Source organism: Nipponia nippon, unplaced genomic scaffold (genome assembly GCF_047370975.1).
Source record: "Nipponia nippon isolate SJK-2023a ecotype South Korea unplaced genomic scaffold, ASM4737097v1 scaffold_18, whole genome shotgun sequence".
Taxonomy (NCBI): Eukaryota; Metazoa; Chordata; class Aves; order Pelecaniformes; family Threskiornithidae; genus Nipponia; species Nipponia nippon.
Window position 1 is genome coordinate 2,682,370 of NW_028262334.1, and position 22,948 is coordinate 2,705,317.

Sequence of the window (22,948 nt, forward strand, 5' to 3'; positions counted from 1 at the left end):
CTTTGGGGAATTTGTGACATTCAGATGTTAAATTTGACCTGAAGTGGAGGAAATAACCTTGCAGAGACTATTGTATTGGTTGCAGAAATAAACTAATCTATCCCCAAAGGGTTAAACATGAAAAATCATTTTGTCATATTTTACTTTTTTTTTCTGTTGACCTTTTTCCCCATAATTTTTCTTTAGTTTTTATACTTTCCTTCATATCATTTGTTCTGTCAGGTGTTCCCTGGCCATCGCCTTGCCCATCTCCTTCCTCTCGCCCACCTTCTCGCTACCAGTCAGGTCCCAACTCTCTTCCACCTCGGGCAGCCACCCCTACACGGCCGCCCTCCAGGCCCCCCTCGCGGCCCTCCAGGCCCCCGTCTCACCCCTCTGCTCATGGTTCTCCAGCTCCTGTCTCTACTATGCCTAAACGCATGTCTTCAGAAGGTACAATACCACGATTTGTTCATGGTTTTGTTTGTCTTTGTTTAACTCCTTTGTGAGTTTAATTACAAAATTGTTTTTCCTCTTCATTACTTAACCTATAATTTGTGTTTAACTTTAGTTTATCAGACTATTTCTATTAACCTTTTTATTTGAAGAACTTTACAAAAACAAAATAAAGCTGTGACATTTCCCAAGTTGGTATGAAATCAGCTCAGCTTTGTAAACGCTGCTCAGTGTCTTAACTTAACCAACAGCAACATGCAGGACCTGATAACTTTAGAGGGCATTTTTAGGAATATAAATTTATATAAAAATTAAAATATTTTAATATAGTTGTTCCACAAAAAGCAGTTTCAAATTTAACTAAGTCATTGAATTACCTTTTATAAAAAAACACTAATAATTATAATTTTAAAAATGCTGTATTCAGAGAAGTGCACTGTGGAAGGGGATAGGATAAGCTGCTTCAAAGGCGAATCTGTAGAAGACTTTAGATCTGTTTGCACTGAGGCAGAACAAAAAGTCAGCTCCCTAGCAGTCAATAGTATGCAGAGAAAGGCTAACCCATGAGTTTTCGGGAACTGTATGCAGAAGTATCTGAACTAAATTTGTTTGTCCTCTGAGGGTACAGTAAGGAACACATTTTTAAATTTTTATTTTATTTAAGTGCACTTAAAAACTAGCCTGCACAGCACGGTCTAGCAAGCCTGGAAAAATGCAAACTGGTTATATTAAACTCCCTGGAAACTTGCAGTCTCTGCTGTAGCTGGCTCCACTGGAGCCACGGGAGAGAGAACAGTCATCCCGCTGATTGAATCAGTAATGCAGTTCTGCAGCTTGCCTGATAAATGCTCAAGGTGGTCCAGAACCAGAAAGTGGATGGTAGTAAGCACGTCTGTACAGCGCGCTACTGTCAATTTATCCATGTGAGCTTTTTTAATGTAGTAAGATACTGAGAATCCACATGCAAATTCAGTTATTTTTTAGCACTGGCGATTGATTTGTCAGGCATGCAGTGGACTGCTGCTTACTGCAACATTTAATTTCTGCTAGTAGAAGAGGATTGCTGGAAAGCGTGTATTCTTTAAAATACTTGCCTGTATATAACTTGGATTGAAGTGTACTTCAGATTCATGGTTAAAATAGAGTCTGACATTTAAAGATTTACGTAACCAGAAGACGTACTTGATATTTTAGAACCTTATCTGAAACCAGAAAGCCATTATCTGAACTTTTCTCTGTTATTGACCTACGTTAAAGATGAACTGTAATCAACCAGATTGTCTTCTGTTCATACACAGTTTTTCCTTTTGAAGTATCAACATCTGAGTCTGATCTTGTAAAGAAAATGTTCGTTAGGATGTAGAAACTATTGCTGCTTAGACTTGAGCATAACTATTCTGTGGCAGCCGTATAAGCTGTTCAGAATTACTGTGTTCACTTATGACTTTAGCTTCTGATGTTAAACATGCATGACTTGAACCTTGGGATAACAATAACTTGTTTAGTTGCAATTTTGCTGACTTGTAAATGAATTGTGACCTGCTGCAGGCAATTTAGCCTCGGCGCAGAATGCTCTGCTGAAATTCCCCAAGAGCATTGGTCAGCCAGTGGTGACTACTCTGTAAATAAATGTTTGGTATCACTAACTACCTGACAAAAGCAAAGGAAATTTTTTCTTTTCTGGAAAATGTTTGATAGCCTGGAACTGTGCTTATCCAGAGGGAGCTGGGCCACTAACCTTTTCGGCTTGTCTTGCAGTAAGCAATATTGGATACTTGGGATTCAAATATTTTAAATCCAGGACTTGCATACCTGTTTCAATTCTGATCAAGCTTCTAAATATCAATGAACGTGAGCTGTCCTAGCAAGGTGATGAGTGTGTTGGTAGTCTGGCTGGACCAATGGCTTGGCCTTTTGAGTCTCGTGGATCCCTGGTTCTAGTCGATGTCAGTGTAAATTGCTTGACTGTATTACTGCATTATTGAGAGTTTTTAGATTAAATCCAGTTTTAAAAACAGATAGTATGTTTGGGTACTCTTAGTGATGGACGTGAAGTACTTATTGTGTGGGGTTGTCTTCTTTTTCTCAGGGCCTCCACGGATGTCTCCTAAGGCACAACGGCACCCTCGAGGTCACAGAGTCTCTACTGGTAGGGGTACAATTTCAAGTGGCTTAGAATTTGTATCTCATAATGCACCAGGGGAAGCATCTACTACTGCAGTGGCACGAGGCAGCCCTTCAGGTGGGACGTGGTCATCAGTTGTCAGTGGGGGTAGGTAAAGCTTGGCTTATTGCAGATGGCTTGCTAGGGGTACTTTAGAGTGTGAATGCTAAGCAGAATACTGCATTTCTAGACAATTCAGGCTCTGAATAAACACTGGACTGCTAACTTAGCGTGCTCAGATGAAGTGGGAGAAGGATGTTCCCAGGTAGCTTAGTACAATAGTTGGTGAGTTGGTCCTTTGGGTGCAATATTGTCTTAACTGCAGAGAGGTAAAGTCAGATGGTGTATGAAGAGAAAGGAAGGAAAAATGTGGGAATTAGTTGTTGAAAGAAGTAATTTTTAGGAAAGTTACTGAAAAGAAGTAAAGTTATATACGTTCCATTGCATCACTGAATGTGGTTAATGGCAGTGTAATTGGGTTGTGATTTACAAATGGAGGAGGTGTTTGGATAGAGGAAGGTTGGTGTTAAAAGAGAAGATGAAACGATATTCAAGTTAAGTTGGTTATATTTTTCCTTTAAATATGATGAAGGTTTTAAGTGGTCATTTTGTGTTTGTCTAAGTACTGTAGTAGCAGATAATAGTCAGTGCCTCTTCTTTTTTGAATCAGTTAACGTCTTTTTTAATATTCGACTTCAAATTTAAAGCTCAGTCTCGTGACATAGGCCCTAGTCTCGAGCTTTTGTAGTTGGGACCGTGTTCTAGTGAGTTGTCAGCACCTGGGCGCTGTCTTGAATCAAAGGGCAAGTAAGCAACAGTTTAGAGTGATACTTTTTAGCAGTGCTAGAATTCTAGAGGAGTGTAGTGGGAATGCATTTTTCAGAAAGAAGGTGTGAGTTAGACCCCCATAGACCTGTTGCCTTGTGGAAAACATTTAAACTCTTCTGTTCTGGCATTATATCTGATTCATCTTCCCTCCCCAGTCTGCACTTATATATTATTAACATGCAAGTAGGACTGTTAAACAACTTATCTCTCTTTCTCCTCGCTCACTTGAAGTTAATATGTGATGTAAAGCACCTAACTAGCCACAGTGGGATGAACAGGAAGCAGGAGGTACAACTTACCATTTAAAGAATATACAACTTTCCTTGCTGCTTTAACACAGGGGCAAAAATATACATCAAATAATCTTCTTTCAATAGGATATGTTGTTTTTTTTCCAGCTGGCAAACCTCCAAAAGAGGACGCTGTAAAACGGATGTGTTTTTTCAGCCCTTTAAAAAATGTTTTACATCTGTTTGTATGGAGACCTGACCACCTTTTCTGTTCTGCCTGAAACTGTGTTAATGTGAGCTGTTGTAGTTGTACTACTGGGGGGCTGGGGAGCATATTGCAGTTTCATGGTGGGACTACAGGGCAGTAATATATATTAGGGGACAATCTGCAGAAAAATTGCACCACTTATCTGAAATGCTGCGTTGTAAAGAACTAGGAGATGTACCTGAAAGGTAAACAGGTTTTCAATTACTATCTGATGTTCCACTAAGTATTTTAAAGCATGTTTTTAGTCATTTTAAAAATAAGAAAACTGCTGAGCAGATGAGGAAACTTGTCCTATAACTGTTTTTTCCTGTTTGTTTCTAGTTCCGAGATTATCCCCTAAAACACACAGGCCTAGGTCTCCAAGGCAGAGCAGCACTCCCACGGGACCAGCTCTGCCTTCTCCCCAGCCTGGTGCTATTCCCACTGAATCTGTTGCCATGCCTGTTCCAGCTGCCTCTCCTACACCTGCCAGCCCTGCATCCAACAGAGCAGTTACCCCTTCCAGCGAAGGTACGTTACCCTTGCTAGCTTCCAAATCCTCCCTTTCCCTAATCCCTGACAATGAATATGCCTATACAAAAGCAAAGCTGCTTTCTAAATAATGGGAAAACTTCTGATGCATTTAATTTTACTGTGTAGCGAGTTCCCCTTTTCTCATGATGCTAGCTTTAAACTAAGGTTGGAGAGAGGCTTTTTGATAAGTCTGTCTGTATGCTTAATTTCTTGTGCCCTTTAAGGAGTATGGGCTTATGGGTGTTTGACTTAATTGAGGATTTTTTTCAAACTGAGTGCCTGGCTGTTTTCTAATTCAAAGAAACGTAGGCCACTGGTTTCAAAGGGTATTTTGAACATAGTGAAAGGAAGGGGGAAAAGAAACATTCAAGAGCACAGTCAAATGTCTAAGAACTCTCAAATCTTTGTAGCGTTCTGTATGAAGAGCTTGGACTATTGAAAATAATTGGCTCTCAGCTTACAGTTTTTCAGCTTAGTTAAGGTTCTGTGTATGATGGGAGGGATGCGTTTGACTGGGACTTTTTCATTTGGCTTAAAGAGAGTAGGGTAGGGAAGGGGGGAGGATAACCCTCCAGGCCCTAACTAGGTAGCAGAAAATCTGTAACTCAGGGGTTTTCTTTTGTAAGCTACACATGGTTAAATCTCTCTTCTGTTTTCTATCTTGCAGTCTCTCTTTGGTCAGTTTGAGTTGTGTGTAAGAGAATAACTTTGGCAATTTCTTTTCTAGCTAAAGATACTAGGCTTCAGGACCAGAGGCAAAATTCTGCAACTGGAAACAAGGAGAATATAAAGCCAAGTGAGACTTCTCCTAGTTTTCCTAAACCTGAAAACAAAGGTTTGTATCAAAAGCTTTCATATATACTTGAGTAATGTAGGAATTCCAAGCACTAAACCTGCTATATTGACTGCTTTAGTTAGCATTTTAAGGAAGACTGGGAGGCAATCTGGCTTGGGTGTTCTACAGCAAAAATTTGGTCATGCAGTGATGAAGTGGCAGGCCTACAATTTTAATGTTGTTCTTGACTCATTTCATCAAGACGAAGTGTAGAGATGCTCATGCGGATGGTGTGATTTCTTGTCACTGTTTGTTTTTTTTTTCTTCTCTTGGTTTTTGTTTGTTTGTTTGTTTGTTTCTCTTCTTTCTTTTTCCTGCCCACAAAGCTGTATTTTTAGCTGTCTTTGGACTGAATGAGTGTTTCTACTTAGAGCTATGCTCACAATTCTTCTGAGCATCATGATCAGCATAGTTTTTTGTGACTGTACTTCTTCCTATTATGCCTTAAATTTGGCTGTCTCTGTGGCATTGTTTGTTCATTCAGTTCTCAATGTTTTCATGGTGTTGAACTTGGAATCATAGAATCACTTAGGTTGGAAAAGACCTTTAAGGTCATCGAGTCCAACTGTAAAGCTAACCTTGATCAGTGTTTCACCTTTGCTTGCTATGTCTTGAAGTGCTGGCATGTTACGTTTTGAGGGTTTTGTTGCATACTTCTTCGTCTTCAGCTGAGTTCTGCAGTCCCTGCACCTCAGGGCTTCTGTCTTGGTGTGATGCGTTAGAGCTATAGATACGTCAGTTACGTAGTGTTGTGGTTTGACAGAGTGTTTTTGTGTGCTCATACAGGTAGTTCATGGGATTATACCAAATTAGAGATGAAATGATATCACTGTATTTCATTTTTAGATACGCAAACATTACCTTTTTCAAACTTAGTACTGTGTAGGGGTTGTATATAAAACTTGTATTAGAAATGCTTGGACAACGTTGGTCTTATATTTGGCAGGTGTATCTCCAATTGTTTCAGAACATAGAAAACAGATTGATGATTTAAAGAAATTTAAGAATGACTTTAGGGTAAGTTTCTCTGTATGTTAACTTAATGGTATCATAGTTCTCAAGTGCATCCAGATCATTTTAATGAATTGAATGCGCTGCATGTGTCAACAGGAAAACAGGTCCTTACTGCTTGTGCTTAATTTATGAAAATATAAGAATTCGTGCTAGATATTATAAAATCAATGCTGACTCTTGCTAGTACAATTGCCTAATACATGTAAATGTGCGTATTGACTGTACACTGAAAATAATACTTGAAACCTGTTTGATCGTTACGTACAAATAATTATCGCATTTACACTCCATATGGAAGAGCTGTTTCAAAATTAAAGGGTTTTGCTGAGGAAAATTGAAGATGAATTCCTATTACTTATTTCCTGGTTATAATGGTTTATTAAATCAGGTTAGCTTTTCAAGTGTTACTGTTAAATCACACAGAGGGATGAGTCCAGAGGGTCGTCTTAAGCTTTCCTGTCACTTCCTAATCAACACATAGGTCAGTTGAGTCGCTGAATAGCTTCTTTCACAGTGTGGGCTTAAAACATTGTCAATGATCATAGATCTCTTTTTTAGTAGAAATGGAAATGTGTGTTTTAAAAGGTCATTTCCAGATGATTGAGACCTATGGGACTGTATTGTACTCTGTGTATGTGATAGCATGAGATTATCTCTCCCTAGTTCTGTATATCAATTTACTGAATATATTCCTTGGGGTTTTTTTCAGTTACAATCGAGTTCCTCTTCAGATGCAGTGGATCAGCTGCTAAACAAAACCCGAGAAGGTGAAAAATCAAGAGATGTAGTTAAAGAAAAGACAGACTCAACCCCTAAAGAATCTATCATAGAAACTGGCAGTAATACTAACTCTAACGGTGGCAGTAGCAAACCTAATAGTCCAAGTATTTCTCCTTCGATAAGTAATAGTTCTGAGCAAAAGCGAGGGCCTGAGGTAACTTCACAAGGTGTACAGACATCTGGGCCTGGAAGTAAACAAGATAAAGAGGATAAAGAGGAGAAGAAAGATACTTCTGAGTGAGTAATTACATCTTTTAGAAATAAGCACATCTGTTATTAGCATTTAGCCATTTGTAGAAAAAGCTATTATGAGTGTGTAATATCTTACTGTTTATATATGGCTGATACAAGTTCTCTCTGGTATACAGAGAAAACAACAGGTGAAGTGACTGTACTGAAAGTCAGCTCATGAGTCAGTGGCAGAGCTGCATATAGAACTCTGGTCCTGTTGATGCCTAATCTATATCTAAACGCTTATGTAAATGTTTTCCTGACTCATGTGAGCTGTGGTATCAACAGCAGGAAAACTTTAATGAACAAGTATAGTAAGAGTACCATCAGTAAGAGTGGATTTTGCATGCCATGTGTTGTTTGAGTTCTCAAAAATTTGCCTCACGGATGGAAATGAGGTATTTCATCTCTTAAATTTTTAATTGTTAGGGAGTTCTGCAGATACACTTGTAAAAGAATAATGCTGAACACATTTTTTTGTTCTTTATTTTCAGGCAAGTTAGAAAATCAACCCTTAATCCTAATGCAAAAGAGTTCAACCCTCGATCTTTTGCTCAAGTAAGTTATTTGATCCTGTTTAACATTGCCTTTTAAGCACACCTTTTACTTGGAGGATAATCAAGCTAATCGTGCGTATGCATTGCTGAACTCTGTTTGTAGCCGAAACCTTCTACTACACCAACCTCCCCTCGTCCGCAAGCTCAACCTAGCCCCTCCATGGTGGGTCATCAGCAGCCAACTCCAGTGTACACTCAGCCTGTTTGTTTCGCACCAAATATGATGTACCCAGTTCCAGTGAGTCCAGGCGTGCAGGTAAAGTGCAACGTATGCTGCAGACTTGTTAACACTTTTCAGATGATTGTCAGCAAGTTGAGGAGACTTAGGAGATCTAAGTTAAAAAAGTGAAATGGTACAGCTTGTATTACTCTTGTAAATATGGCACAATTACATTGTTGTTATATTTTAGCTCTGTAAATGCTGGCTTTTCCCAGTAGTCCCTCAACCTAGATGTTCTAATACTCTCAAACACTTGTAAATTCCAGCAGCTCTTACTCACATGTATTGTTAAATCTCTGCAGACATAGGTCCTCAGTCCTCCAAGCATAGTCTTACTCTTTTTAAGTTTTAAGCAACTGTTTCCTCGTCCTTAGCTTCTAGCTGTGTCCCACTAGTTTCTGATGGTTGTAGGGACTACTAGGATTTCAAGTCTAACTCTGTTATAAAGCTGTCTGATTTAGTACATTGCTTGAAGTGGCAGTAGTAGCATTACTTGACTGGTTGTTGCAAACCATATGGTCTTAGTTGTTTGTATGTGCAGGCTTGATCACAGTGATCCAAGAAAATACCATAGGAATGGGAATAGGCAGAGTTCACTAAAGCATGTAACATAACAGAGTAAAACACATCAAAGCTGAGTGGGGCCCCCACCCAGACACACACTTACTTTTTAAAGGAATATCATAGCTTCAACTCATCCTTCTGTTTCAGCCTTTGTATCCTATTCCCATGACGCCCATGCCAGTGAACCAAGCCAAGACATATAGAGCAGGTAAAGGTGAGAATAATACTGCCTGTTTGGTTCTTAGTCTGCATGCAGCATGAATAAATTACAGATGTTTGTGTATTTTCTAAACCATGTTAATTTGTTTTTGACTGATATTTTAAATGCTATTTTTAATAAAGGAAAGTAAGTGGAAATACGAATGCATTTCTAGATAAACTAATTCAGGCACAACATGTTAAGTTTGAGTAATGGGGAGTTGCTTGGTTTGGAATTTGATTTGACAAATGGGAAAACGTCTCTGTTACTTGGAACGTTAGGGTAAGCTGATCGTCTCCTATATTTCATAAATGTTACGGGTTTGTTTAAAGGGAACTTTTCTGTACTGGTTTTCTGTACTGGTTTACAGCAGAGCCCTGAATGGTGCTTTAGCAGAGAGGTTTTTTGTCAACAAGCAAAATCGCTGTTTCTTCAGAAAGAGTATGCTATGCTGCTCTTCTGGAAGGAACTTACTGCTGGTTCCAGTTTGTTCTTTTGCATTCTTTCTGCAACAGTAACTGAACAGCTGGACTAACAATACCATGTTTTTAACAAGTGACACCTGTGGCTATGGAGACGAGAACATGTGTGGCAAGATGCAGTCTCTTCTGTGCAGTGCAGCGAAGGAGCAGAAAAATGATGGTCTTGTTTTTATAGTCATGTTTCAGATAATGCTCTAATTCTACACAGTGCATGCTTTCTTGCAATTTTATACAGTGGTTCATGATGATAGGTTCCAGTGCTGCAGCTCCAGTCACTGGAGGAGGAAATTGTTTAAAAGAGCAGTTCTGCTGCTTAGAAATAAACAAGTAGCCTTTATGAATGTAGGGAAGACAAAAACCTGCAATGTATTTCTATTTTAAAACACACTAACTTTACTGTGGCCTGACCCATGAAATCTTTTGGTTGGTAACACTGATTGTTTTAATCAGAAGTACATTGCCCTGTACTTACTTGCTGTGTGAGGCTGCTCTCCTGTTCTGAATTCCTTTTTTAAGTTTCACTATTTTCTGCGTATCCATGCTGTGCGCAGCATAGTCCTGAAGGAGCTGCGTGGGTTAAAGTTCAGTGCCTTTACGCTGTTCAAGTTGCCTCCTGTATTTACTTTTTTCTATTGTTGATTTGCAGTGTAAATACAATCATCACTGAGTGAATTTACTGACATCTTCAACATTTCCCTCCTTTCCTCTCTCTAAGGGGTCTGTCTACATTGCACACTGCAGTGGAGTTTACAGGTGCTTGAGTTAGCTTAGTTATTAGTTGCAGTCTCACTGCAGCAAGCTGGAGCTCACCTTGAACTCTCATGCCCTGTTGCTTAGTAGGCTGAATTAGTTTGTTCTGAGTGCCTTGCTGCTGTGGTTCGGTTGGTCGTCTTACCAGGATAGCTCAGGTAGTCCCACACTACAGTGCTCTGCTCTCTTAATCTTTCTTCCCTCTAATTATTCCTACTCCTCCTCATCTTATAGGTTGACTTGTCCCCTTCAGTGTTGACTGTGACCTAAAAGTTGCTTTCTGCTATCCTGAGGGGTAGCCCAAAGCTTAAAAGATGTGAATACCTCAAATTGCGGCTCTGTGGAGACCTTTTTTCTGCTCTCCTCAGCCATAAGCACAAGTCATTTTAACAGAGTCAGCTTTCCAGTTGATGGAACAGTTGCTGAGTAGTTCCCATAGCGGGTGAATTAAGCCTTTTGAAGGGGACAGGATCACATTTGATTAATGTAGGTATCCTGATATAACTGTTCTCTTCCGTTACTGATTCTTGTCAGTCTTTCTCTCCCTCCACCTTCCTTCCTTCCTTCACAAAAAGAGCAGGCCTGGGTTTGTGGCCATGTACATGGCTCAAAGGCAGTGATGAAAATCAAATGTTTCTTGGAGAAACTCCTTTTCATGCTGTTCCTTTTTGATAGAGCTCTAATATGTGGTTAAAGGTGAGGGGTGAGGATATTCCACTTGGTCACAGTGACATTGTAATGTAAAACCTTTCAGGAAGATCATCATTCTTCGTTCTGTGTTTCTAACGTGAGGCATTCTTTGCTTTGTAGTACCAAATATGCCACAGCAACGGCAAGACCAACATCATCAGAGCACCATGATGCACCCTGCCTCAGCAGCAGGCCCTCCAATTGTAGCTACGCCACCTGCTTATTCAACACAATATGTTGCATATAGTCCCCAACAGTTTCCTAATCAGCCTCTTGTGCAGCATGTGCCACACTACCAATCTCAGGTAAGAGTTCGAGCGTATGTGGTAAGTCAAACCAGAAATAATTAAGTGGTTCAGTCCTAAATACCCTATTGTCCCCAGTCGTGAGAAGTCCCTCTGAACAGTTTCTGTGTTCTGGAGCATACTTGGTGGTGGTGTAATGTGCTTCAAAGCCTGTAAGCAAATTTTAAGACCCATTTAGAAGTTGGCATTTATTAGTGATACTACCTTTTTAGCTCTTTGAACAATTCCTTTCAGGTCACAGCCAGGACATCTCCTATTTACGTGTTCTAAAAATAAACTATTTGGTGTACTCCTCTTACTTCAAAGGCTTTTAAATATACATATGTAATTTGATAAGTATATAATTACATACAGGAGCTTACTACATTAGTAGAGTGGCAAAAATTAGATGTGCCAATGGTTTTTGTCAGTTTCTAGCCCACTGCAGAAAACGTCTGTAAATTTTTAGAAACAATTGGGATAATTGTGATAGTATGAAATCTTTAGTTTGCTCTGCATTTTAGTAAGGCTAAGCTATTACTGTTTCTAAATACATAATTATTGCTTAGATTACACTAGTTTCTTTGTAACAGTCCTCCAATTAACTGTCTGTTTTCTTATTTCTGTTGAATGCAGCATCCTCATGTTTATAGCCCTGTAATACAGGGCAACGCTAGAATGATGGCACCACCAACACACGCACAGCCTGGTTTAGTATCTTCTTCTGCAACACAGTATGGTGCGCATGAACAGACGCATGCTATGTATGGTAGGAAACGTTTTGTGTTATATGTAACTTTTTAAGTTCTTATGTTGTGCAGGGATGTATTTAATCTCAAGCTTCAAACATGGGTAACATTCAGATTACACCAGTAGATGTGGTTTATATTTCATAAGATGATGAGCAGAGCATTGAAAACTGAGCCACCTGGTTAAAATGAGAACTCAAGTATGCTGATTTCAGTAGGATGCCAGTGACCAAGATGAAATTTCAACCTGGGAGCTGCTAAAGAATATCTGCTGAAAGAAGTTTGTTCAAGTTCTCTTGATGCTCTTGACACAACATCCCTTGATTGTTTCTTGATTATAATTAGGACTTGTTTTATTGCAAGGCTATGACCTCAGTTTCAAAACTTGACTTTAGTTCTGACAACTAGTGAAATGCTGTCTTTATGATACTACTAGCATTATTAACAGTATGAACACTGCTGTTTAAGCAAAATAAAACATGTGTTGCTTACCTTTCTTTTTTGGTAAGTCAGGAATAAGTATATGAAACAGCTCATGTATTGCTCTGACTTTGACAATTAGTCTCCAGCATTATCAGATGGGCATATTTCACTTAACAGTGAAGTGCTGAAAATGTGGGTTACCTTGTTACAAAGTAAAATGTGAAAGAACTTCTAAAGCGTTATAAATGTATGATAAATCAATGCCCAATTCAGAGGAAGAAACTCACGGCAAAACATGCTGTTGAAAGAGGTAGAATCAAGGTTGCTAGAAGGCTTGGAAATTGTCATAAAATGTCAAAACAGCAGGTGGTCTCTTGAAAACGTGGCATTTCAATACTTGTTATAGCATCTGAGGAAGACTTTTATTGGGTCACTTATATTATTGACTTAGATTCTAATAAAAGATTTTCTGTACCTTTAGACATCTTTGTATGTTTTCCGGTGCTTAGTTTTACACTGCTACGTAATGGAAGTCCGTGATGTGTCATGAAAACTTACAAGGCTAAGAATCTGAAGTTTAGTGTGAAATTAATTCTGATTTTAAAAAGTCTGTGTCTTACCCATCTGAAAACATCCTTTCAGATCTCTGCAGTGGTATGGCAACATAGCCAAGAAACAAAAATAATAGAGAGAAACCTTTTTTGACACTTGGAGGAAGAACATTTCAGCTCATTTGTGCTGAAGCTGAAATGGAAGTTACTTGTAGAGATTAAGTCTTTTTCTCACAGGTCCTTGCTAATTGTATTACTTTGATCTTTTCAACTCTTGTGCTTGAGGTGTCCATGTAAACAGATCTTCTGTTTGCTTTTTCATTAGATTAAATAGAATTCCGATAAAGTGAATGATCAAAGGCTTTCAGACCTTTATTGGTGAAAACTCTCCTCTCAAATCCTAATTAAAATAAAACCAAACATGAGATAATCTGAGATTTGATTCAGAATGGTTGCATGTGACTTCCTAGCGATTTCCCATTGTGCACCATCCTTATCTTCTGTAACCAGTGGGTTGTACAGCTTTGAAGTACAAGCCTGTTCCCTTGGTTGGCTTTGATCAGATGTCTGTATAGTTTTTTCACTGATATTCTAACTTACAACTGTTAGATCTCATTTTGTGTTGGTTTTGCAGCTTGTCTGTTGTAGGTGTGTGACTACCTACCAGTGCAGACAACTAAGTTGGGTCAAACTTGAGAATTCTTTGGTATTTCCTGCCATGTAATTAAATATTACTTTTCCAAGAGCACCTGATTTAACAGAAATTGCATGTCCTCCTGTGTTCTTTCAAGTAGCTACTTGGTGACTCTTCTAAATATTCTCCTGCCTTCCCAGTAAATGATCAAGTGCTTGAAATTCTTGCTATTGAAACCACTCAACCCAGCTGGATCATGAAGGCCACATGAGACACTTTTTTTAAGAGTTATGTTCTTGCCATGTGCAGACGTGTTTATTGCCTAGTGAACATGAATTGGCTCAAATGTACCCTTAACCTGCAAAGTTTCCAGTTAGCTACACATGAAATGACTTCTGATGTAGTGCAACACTCTCTCAATTCAGATTTTTGCAAGTCTTCCCTGTGCCGAGTACTTGAAGACCTTGCCTAAACGGATTGTGTTTCCTCAAAATGTGTCCATCTGTAACGTATTCACTTGAGCTTCCATTTATCGATATGGGAACGCTTGGGAAAAATGTAGAAATGCCTAAGGTGATAAATATAAGCTGTTTATGGAGTACATTGCTAAAGAACAACGTCCTGGGATCATTCACATCTGATTGAGTGACTATAAGAAAGTATCCGTAACTTACGTTCTGTATTTCGGGAATCTTAAATTTACCCACAGTATCTTTGAACTAAATATACCAATGCACTTTGATTCTGGTCCTCTCTTAAAACTAATTTGAAAGTACAGAATAACAACTTTTGAGAAACAACAACCAATGCTGCTTTTGGTTTCTGGAGCACTTGCTCAAACAAGTTCTTAGATTTCCTTTGGGCTCTTTAAAATTGCTATCTGATTAAAAGAAAAAAAAAAAATTAAACTACCCCCCCTTGATATCAGGATTCAGTGGGCTATACTGCCCTTTTATCCTTCAAGGTACTAGTGCTTTCTTTGAGATAATTCTTGCAGAATGCACTCAATTTTTTTCCTGCGTATGTGGTAGAGAGAAGATGTCTGCAAGGACAACCACACTGAGATGTGGGGGTTGGGGGGCACTGCTTACGAAGTATTCTTGGTGTGAAATGTTTTCTGGTGAGATCTGAAACTCCATCTTCACTAATGGTTTGAGACAAGTTGAAAGTCTGTGGCAAGTAGTAACTGCCTGCCAGCGAAGAGAAATGCCTGTTGATCCGTTAAGTGAACTACCCTCACTGCCAGAAGTTTGGGTTTTGTGTTCCTTCCTGTCTCATGAAGAGATAGCTGAATCCAGAATGCATACAGTGACCTACACTTGTTGATAGGCGCTCTTCCATTTTAACGAGAAGTATTTTTTTCTAATGCTGTTTAATGGGATATTTCTGCACTTCTGGGATTTCCTTGCTAGTCGTTACAGTGTCCTGCTTCTGTTTCACAACCCGGTGTTGACAAGAGCTCAAGAGAAGCAGAGCAGCTGAGCTGCACAGTCACCAGTAGACCCATCTAAACATATGACAGAGGAGTGTTTAAATCATTGCGTTTTTCCCCTCAAAACACAATTGGGAAGGAAAAGGTTCAAGCAACTCTCTTTTCTTCCCATCTACCAGCCAGACGATAAAAACGTTTATTACACACTTCAGCTCGTAACTTCTGGAGACGTGAGCCACTTAGATGTCCTTATCAAGGAAAGTTTGAAACGCAGGCACTGCTGCAGCAGAGCAGTACACGCACCTTTAACTGCCACACGCAAATACCTGAAGGCAGAGTTGTCGCTCTTACCCTGCTGAACCGCACGTTGGTTTCAGAACCCACCATCTGTCTTGGAAGCGTTGGCTCTGTGTGATCTCCCCGATTCCAGTACCATTGGGCTGGTAGAGTTTGCTGGCCACGGTTTGCAGTTTGAGTGCTTGGTCTGTGTCGCACAAAGACCTAAACTTGCCTTGTGCTGTTAGAAAATTTGGTTGTCTAAGTAGAGGGTGGATGTATTGAATCCTGTGACAATGAACTTGTGTTAGTTTTACCATGTAGCTGAATTGCCTGTGTTTTCAGATAACTGGGGTTCTCTGAAAAACTTTACTTTTGTGTTTAAAAACAAACTTGTGTAAAACCAGACCTCGGTTTTATACAGATGCATTTCCTGTTTTTTGTGCTCTCATTCCTGTCCCCATTCTCCCTTCCCTTTTCCCCTTCTGCATATGTTTTACTGGTCTAGTGTTGTCTCTAACTTTATCTGGTTTCTGTCTCAGCAGTAGAGTAAATTCTATTACCCTGATAGTACAATGGTGGATATAATATAAACTTCAGAGGATTCTCCAGGGAGTAAGAGTGAACCAGTCACCAAAGGTGTCTTGGAACTGTTAAGAATGACAGTGATATAGCTGAAAAAGCAAGGGGCCAATTTCTGTTTTAATGTAATTACGTTTTAACCTTCTTATTACAGTGGACTGTAATAGGCCATTAATTGACATAAAGTTTAATTTTGTGTTAATTAAGAACTGAAGATCTCAGTGTCACAGTTTAGAACAAAGGCTTACCTGAGACTTGTGTTGTTTCATCTCCACTCATTTGTAAAACTAAATATCCAGCTCTAATAGCACCTAAGTAAATAAAAATATCTGCATGGTTCTACAATCTTAAAAAAAAAAAAAATGATGCTGACCTTTCCAGAAGACGGGAAGTATGCACGTGGCAAGAGGCTAATTTACCTTTCTATTTCCCAAATTCAGCATGTCCCAAAATACCATACAGCAAGGAGACAGGCCCTTCTTTCTACTTTGCCAGTGAGTTGGGTTTTTTGTACTAATTTTGATTGTACAGAAAAGCACTTTCTAAAGAACAGATGTTAAAGGAATGGGACGTGTTGAGGGAACAAGTTTCCTTGCACCAAACCAGTATGTGGAAAACGCAGGAAGGTTCCTTTCCATGGACAGGGCAATGAAGCTGTTGAACAGATTTATATGAGGACAGGAAGCTGATTTCAGTCTTTTAAAATGTATTTTGCATGCCGAATAACCTCTAACTTTACTACCCAGTCTTTTCATCTGCAACCAGAAGTGCGCGCTGCATGTGGATAGCCTCTGCTTAAAACCTAGGTGAACTGCCTTGCTCCCTTTCTTTTCATGGCCCAAATGGGATTTTAAAACGTGGCGAGTTAATTTGCTTCCTAAAAGGAGAACTGTCTTGTGCCTCATTTCTTTAAAAAGCTGTGGCTCAACTTCTGAGCCCCTGGGAGGAAATAACTCGAGTTGCAGCTGAGGTGAAGGAAGCTTTCTGGAGTTACTTCGGTGTCACGGAAGGAGTGCAGTTGTCGTTTTTATAAAGAGAGAGACTAGATGGGGGCTCCTTGCCGGTGTATAGCATCGGATGCTTCCTCCTTGGCAGATGAACGTTATCAGTTACGTTACCTGGCTCCGGTGCTCCTGCGTGGTGTTGCCCGAGCTGGTGACCTCCATCAGCCTAGGTGATGGGCTGATGTTCTCCGTACTCTCAGTACACAACAGCTCACACAGACTTCAGTTGTGTGCGTGCACAGGGAAAGGCGGATAACTAAAAAATACTGCCTTGTATGTTGGTGCTCGTAGCACTTAGAGGAAGCTCGTTTTGGGGGGAGGTGGGGTGGTTGCAGGATGAGCTGTAGTTGTCACCCAAGACATGGGAAAGGACGACTGCAATTTCAGGGCATTTTCGAACATGCTCCTGTCCTGCAGTGAGACTTGTTGGTGTGTCTGTCTGCAAGTTCATGCAGCCTATGCCAGGCACTCTTCTGGGGCTTTTTGAGTTAGCTCATGCAAGAGGGACGTGAGAAATAGCACTTGTTCTCCAAAAGTCTCTTCTGGAACAGACTTCCTGTGTTTCCTGTAGAAATGGTTCTGCTTGAACTAGTGTTGTAGGGTGCTGACCTGCCCTGTTTTCATGTGTCTTGGTTTGGTGCACTGAAATAACTTTAATAAGCTCGTTCCTTTCGTGGATAATCTTTTAAGTGAAGTCCACTCTACCTGTGTAAAATGACTTCTTTAAATGTTTGTATTATGAAAGAAATATTTGCTATTCCTTTGCTTCCTACCATTCAGGTCTTTTAAATGTAGTTATCCTCACCATCTTACTGGATCTGGCAATAGTTTTGAAGTTTGTTCACTGGTCAGTTCTTGCAAATAGGCTCTTCAGTGCATCTTTGGATGATGACCAACGATGACCACCATTGGCAGCACTGAAATTCCTACCAGGGAAAATATGAAATTACATTATATGGTTTTTGCATATACCCTTGTAGCTGGGAGTTCTGCTTGATTTCTGCTGCTCTGACCTCTTTTGATTTCAGCTCCTACTGTGGGTTTGGTGGCTGACTACTACTTGTTTGCCTCTCAGAAAAATGGGTTGCGCTTCTATAGAGTTGAATTGAGTAATTCAATCCATCTGATATTTTTGCTCACTTCGTTACTGAATCACTTACCTTCACTGTGTGTCCCTGCAAGGTTAGTGCAGGTAAATACTATGTGTTAGGAAACAACATGATGAAAAAGATGCTGAAGTGGAGCAGGTTAGCCCAGGGAGTATTTCTCGGGGAGAGGAACGTTAAGGCATAAAGGGTGAGAAAACTGTATTTCTGCTGGAATGAGCTGAGGTTGCTTGCAGCAAGGAGATATGCAGAGCTGTTTTGTCCTTTCCTAGAGCTTTCTCAGCACTTTCTTGGATACTAGATGGCCATTTGGAAAATCTCCAAAGTACTGACAGTGGGGGAAAATGCTGGATGATGGGCGATATTTCCCCCTCCCCCCCCCCACCTCCTGTCTTGTCTTGTTTGCTGTTTGATACGTCTCGTGAGCTGTTTTGATGAACAGGCCAAAATTCTTGAAAAAAGTCCCAGTGAAAGTGCTTTGGTTATGGCTAAGCAGGTGAATTTCTTGTGACTGTTTTGCAAGACTTCTTTCACAGGCTTGCTGGTCTCATAGATTTCATTGGTTTGTCAGGAACTATTAATTGCACTAGCTAAACATGGAAAACCTTTTACATTCCTGGAGTTGAAGATTGAACTCTGGGTCTGAACTAACAAAGATCTGTGCACGTGTTTCGGACTTGCTGCCACTCGTCCTGAACGATTCCTGATTTGTATGCAGTATCTGTACAGGATACGTACACGGATAAGTGTCCACATAACATTTTTTGAAAGACACTTCTAATACTACTATTAAAATATAGTTTGCAGCAGCATCTGAACTAGTTTTAACCAAGTTTGTAGAGCTTACTAGAGTAATTTGTTAAAGACAAAATGGGGGAGAGGACAAGTGAGGCAAATAAAAATTCTTCAGTATAAAAAAATCTGGTACTTTAAATGCAAAGCTGTGGATAAAAGATATTAGAAGGTTATGGAAGAGCTGCTACTATGACAAAAACTTGATCCTCCTCCTGCTTGTGTATCTGTTCTTCAGGGTACTATTCCTCAGTTTAACTGGTTCCTTAAGAGAGTAATTCTTCATTGTGAAGTTTTATTGTATAATGTATCTGCTTCAGAATAACTTAGTTTATTATTCTCTCGGCTATAAAGAAATGAAAGATGAATTGCAGAAATGGTTTTAAGGGAGTACCACATTATTTCGGGGGCTCTTAACAAGTAATGTGGCAGGATGTGGGAAGCCTTGAATATCTTAGAACTTGGAATTAATTTTCATATACATTTTAATACCTCTTGAATGGAGCTGAAGTTAATTTGTAGTTAGGCGTGCCAGCTCTGTGGCTGAAGCAGTGGGGTGAGAGCTGAGGAAGGTCTCTGGCAGCATGTCCTTTGGCAAACAAGTCAATCCCTCTATGCATTTATTTCTATTACTTTGACAGAGATAGTAACTTCTGGCCTTCTTCAGAGTGTTGTTTAATAATGAGGTTGAGAAGTTTTGCTACTGTAGGAAACCGTAAACTTCATACTGTAAAAATGATCAGTGTTTCCATGATAATTTTCATGTAGTCCTTGTAAGAAGGAGCAGAGGTTGAAAGTCAAATAGGAGCAGGGTTGAGATGCTGCTGCAAAATAAATTTTAGTAGCGATATGAAAAGAAAGACTTTTCTTGCATTTGAAAGCGTGACAAAGCACTGTGGCAGAAGATACTGGTAGTTTTGCCAGTGTGCGCAGAAAATATTGAGGTGTTTTCAAAACCCCTCTCAATCAGAAATGCTCATAGTGTATGAGTATGTTTGTACACTTGTGCTTAAGTACACTTACATGCTCATGCATAAGTATGTTAGGATCAACTCAAACTGCAATTTAGGGTTACAAATGTATATGAAGTTCATCTGCCTTCATAGCCTGAAACTGTAGTGCACGTCACTGTTGGGGCATTTGCTCAGTGAAGATTCAATAGAGCTTTCAAGACGGCAGGGCGGGATTAAGTTAAATGTGGTATATGTATTCTAGTGAGTTTGAATATTTTAGAACTAGTATTTCTAAGCTTTATAGCAAACCAAACTGGAGGAAAACAAGTACTTGCACAGGATAGTGGTGTGTCAGGGCTGGTTAATAGAGCACAGTGGGGTTGCTGTCCTTTTGAGACTTGCTTGTGCTGAATAGTATTGTGCTTTCAGATGCAGCTACATTTTTGTCCATTTTCTCCACCCATCTTGTCTTTCATCCTTTATATACTCAAGCAGTTCTGTGTATTCATGAACTCAGAGCCCAGCACAGTGAAACTCTTCAGAAGCTGCAGCAAACAGTTACTTGCAAAAATGAGGTAACACATCTCGCTAGCTGTGAATACACGGAGCAGGTGGTTGCGGCAAAACAGTTGCACTCCAAGTTTCTCCCTGTGCCCTGCTTTTCAGGTTTATTTACTAGGGCAAGAAAACACCACCAGAAACCCCATCACTTCTAAAGGTATGCTGCAGAGAGGCGCTTCATGGGCCATCAAGTTCTCATGTAATACAAACCCCATTAAAAAAAGCTGTAAGCTGATAGTAAGCAGTAATTAACTTGTCAGAATGACAAAAAGGTAGCAGAACAAATAAAGGAACAGTTGCAGGGAACAGATTCAGGAGCAGGTTGATAGTTTGCTTTGACTGTTTGTCTCTTAGCACTGTTGTCAGCAAAACTAGCCTCGGCCTTGACAAGCTGTAATATTGGAGAGAGTAGTGTGCGTTGTCACCTGCAGAAGTGTAGTTGCAAGCTGTGGACTGGTTGTTGCACAAGATCAAAAAGCAATAGAGGGGAATAGGCAAAGCATCTTCATTTTCTTAGGGTCTTGCTTTCTGGTTGCATGCTTTGTGTTTAAAGGAAGAGTTGCTACCATTATGGCTTTTCATACTTCCCTAGATTCCCTCAGAAGTGAAAAAGAACCCCAATGTAGTGTGGCCCATTTCGAAGCAGAACAGGGCAGGACTCCTCAAGGAGGGACTTGTTGATATTTGTTGTTGGAGACTGGTGTGGCTGTAGCAACAGATGTGGTTTCACTGATGTGAAAGTTGTATGTTGCTAAGTTTGTGTTCCTTTTTTGGAATTTTGTACCTTATTTGCTACTGTTTCAAGGAATTAAGAATTTCATGGCAATGTTGAGAAGCTCACAGAATGGTGGTGATCCAGAAGAGACTGCCTTGAGGGGAGAGGAAAGATGAGTTATTTTGGTACAAGATACTGGCTTCAGCAAAAGTTTGATGCTCAAGCAGCCTCAGTTTTCTCAGCTGTTATGTATATCCTGTGTGTCCCTACAGCCCTTAAGCATACATGCAGTGTATATACTTTACACTGACTGTACTGTGAGCAATTTCCAGAAGAGTAGCATGGTGAGGTTAGCCAGGTATAAGGCCAAAGAATTTTTTGGATGGTGGAAATAAAAATGGCTTGTAACACCTTTGAAAAGTATATTTCAGGAAAAACTAAATTGTATGAAAATGATAAATTTGATATTTTAAACTGGTCTGTTTGACAAAACAAAAGATGAAATACTGCTTTTTTCTATGTAGTATCTGTTACATTGTCAAACTAGGGAAGATGCACTGTCTAATTATGGTTATTTATAGACTTTCCTGCAAAACCAAACTACACAAAAGCAAGGTAAGATACTCAGCTATTTGCAAGATAAATATTTTTTTTTAGAAGGGGGAGGGAATATATTTACAGTATGTTTGAGATATAGCGAAATCTTCAAGTGCAGATGGTGACTTGATGAGATGCATGTTATGTATCTGTTGTTAAATATTCTTCTTTTTCATCCTAGTTTCCACTGGCTCACTTGCTCAGCAGTATGCCCACCCTAATGCTACCCTGCATCCGCATCCTCCGCATCCTCAGCCTTCTGCCACACCAACTGGCCAGCAGCAAAACCAACATGCTGGAAGCCACCCTGCTCCTAGCCCCGTGCAGGTAACAGAACTCAAGGGAGAGAATGTCTTTAAGTTGTATTTAACATGTGCTACTGGAAGGTATTGCATCAGTCCGACGCTTGACATCGATATATTAATTTCTTTGAGAGGAAAAATGGTAAGACGGAGCAGTTGCCCAAACGAACCGCATGTGGCAGATCTCGTACGGGAGCTGTCTAGATTCCCCTCTGTTTTCTGGAAGGAAGGAAGGAAGTAGAGCTATATAACTTAATTCTTCTCTGCTTGCAGTGGCTAGGACTCAAAGATGGTAGGCTCATGACATAGTTTGTTAGATAAGCTAGCCTGGAAACTGGGGGCAGTCCCTTTTCCTTAGTAAGGACCAATACCAGAGTCCAACCATTCATTTCTCCCTCTTCACAGGGGATGAGGTATAGCTTGTTTCCACGTTACGATCAAGGAAGGATGGTAATTTTGTCAGAGCTTTAATATGAGTGGAGTTAAAACTGGAAATAGCAAATAAATGCTGAGAAGCATTTCATTGTATTTTGTCAAAGACAAGCAACTGAAACCAAAATAGGCCTCGTGATAGTGCTGCATGCCTTAGTTACCTACTGGTAATAACTTTGGGCTGCTAATTGCAACTGTGAAGTATATCCAGCCCCACAATTGGAGGGTCTCCTTGTTTTTACCTGTCAGTCTAGGTTCCATTTTCCAGGCTCCTGCTCACATGACTTCTAGTGCAAGGAGAAAATGAGCCTGGTGGAATTGGAATGAGTTTCCTCATGACCATAGGTGTGGTGGTCCTTAGATTTGCCACTTAAAAGATTCACTATCGAGAGCAGTTTTGCAAACCTTTCTTACGCTAGTTTACAGAATAACATGTCTCTCTTCTAGACCATAACCTAAATGATCTTCTGTCTTTTTTTGCAGCATCATCAGCACCAGGCTGCTCAGGCACTCCACCTGGCAAACCCACAACAGCAGTCGGCAATTTACCACGCAGGTCTAGCTCCAACCCCACCTTCCATGACGCCAGGCTCCAATACGCAGTCTCCACAAAATAGTTTTCCTACAGCACAACAAACAGTCTTCACCATTCATCCCTCCCATGTTCAACCTGCATATACCAATCCGCCACACATGGCCCATGTCCCCCAGGTAAACACAGTTTAACAACCTTCAAGACTAAATGTCTTAATGCCCCAAAGTTAGGACAGTCGGGCCTGCTGAAGTGATTTCCAT

The 22,948-nt window shown here is 40.0% G+C and overlaps 1 protein-coding gene across 10 annotated transcripts in view; it reads left to right on the forward strand.

Moving 5' to 3' along the window:
- ATXN2 (ataxin 2) overlaps nucleotides 1–22,948 on the forward strand; it is a 53,732-nt gene that overhangs the window by 25,720 nt on the left and 5,064 nt on the right. For 2 of the 10 annotated variants that reach the window (XM_087754519.1, XM_087754520.1), the window contains exons 10-23: nucleotides 223–432; nucleotides 2,525–2,707; nucleotides 4,247–4,435; nucleotides 5,166–5,273; nucleotides 6,220–6,290; nucleotides 6,997–7,304; nucleotides 7,793–7,856; nucleotides 7,959–8,111; nucleotides 8,787–8,853; nucleotides 10,881–11,065; nucleotides 11,681–11,813; nucleotides 16,132–16,185; nucleotides 21,601–21,746; nucleotides 22,637–22,864. In XM_087754519.1, the coding sequence (XP_087610645.1) occupies nucleotides 223–432; nucleotides 2,525–2,707; nucleotides 4,247–4,435; nucleotides 5,166–5,273; nucleotides 6,220–6,290; nucleotides 6,997–7,304; nucleotides 7,793–7,856; nucleotides 7,959–8,111; nucleotides 8,787–8,853; nucleotides 10,881–11,065; nucleotides 11,681–11,813; nucleotides 16,132–16,185; nucleotides 21,601–21,746; nucleotides 22,637–22,864 (2,099 nt within the window). The remainder of the gene's footprint in view (nucleotides 1–222; nucleotides 433–2,524; nucleotides 2,708–4,246; nucleotides 4,436–5,165; nucleotides 5,274–6,219; nucleotides 6,291–6,996; nucleotides 7,305–7,792; nucleotides 7,857–7,958; nucleotides 8,112–8,786; nucleotides 8,854–10,880; nucleotides 11,066–11,680; nucleotides 11,814–16,131; nucleotides 16,186–21,600; nucleotides 21,747–22,636; nucleotides 22,865–22,948) is intronic. The other 8 variants (XM_087754521.1, XM_087754522.1, XM_087754523.1 and 5 more) reach the window with 7 other exon arrangements.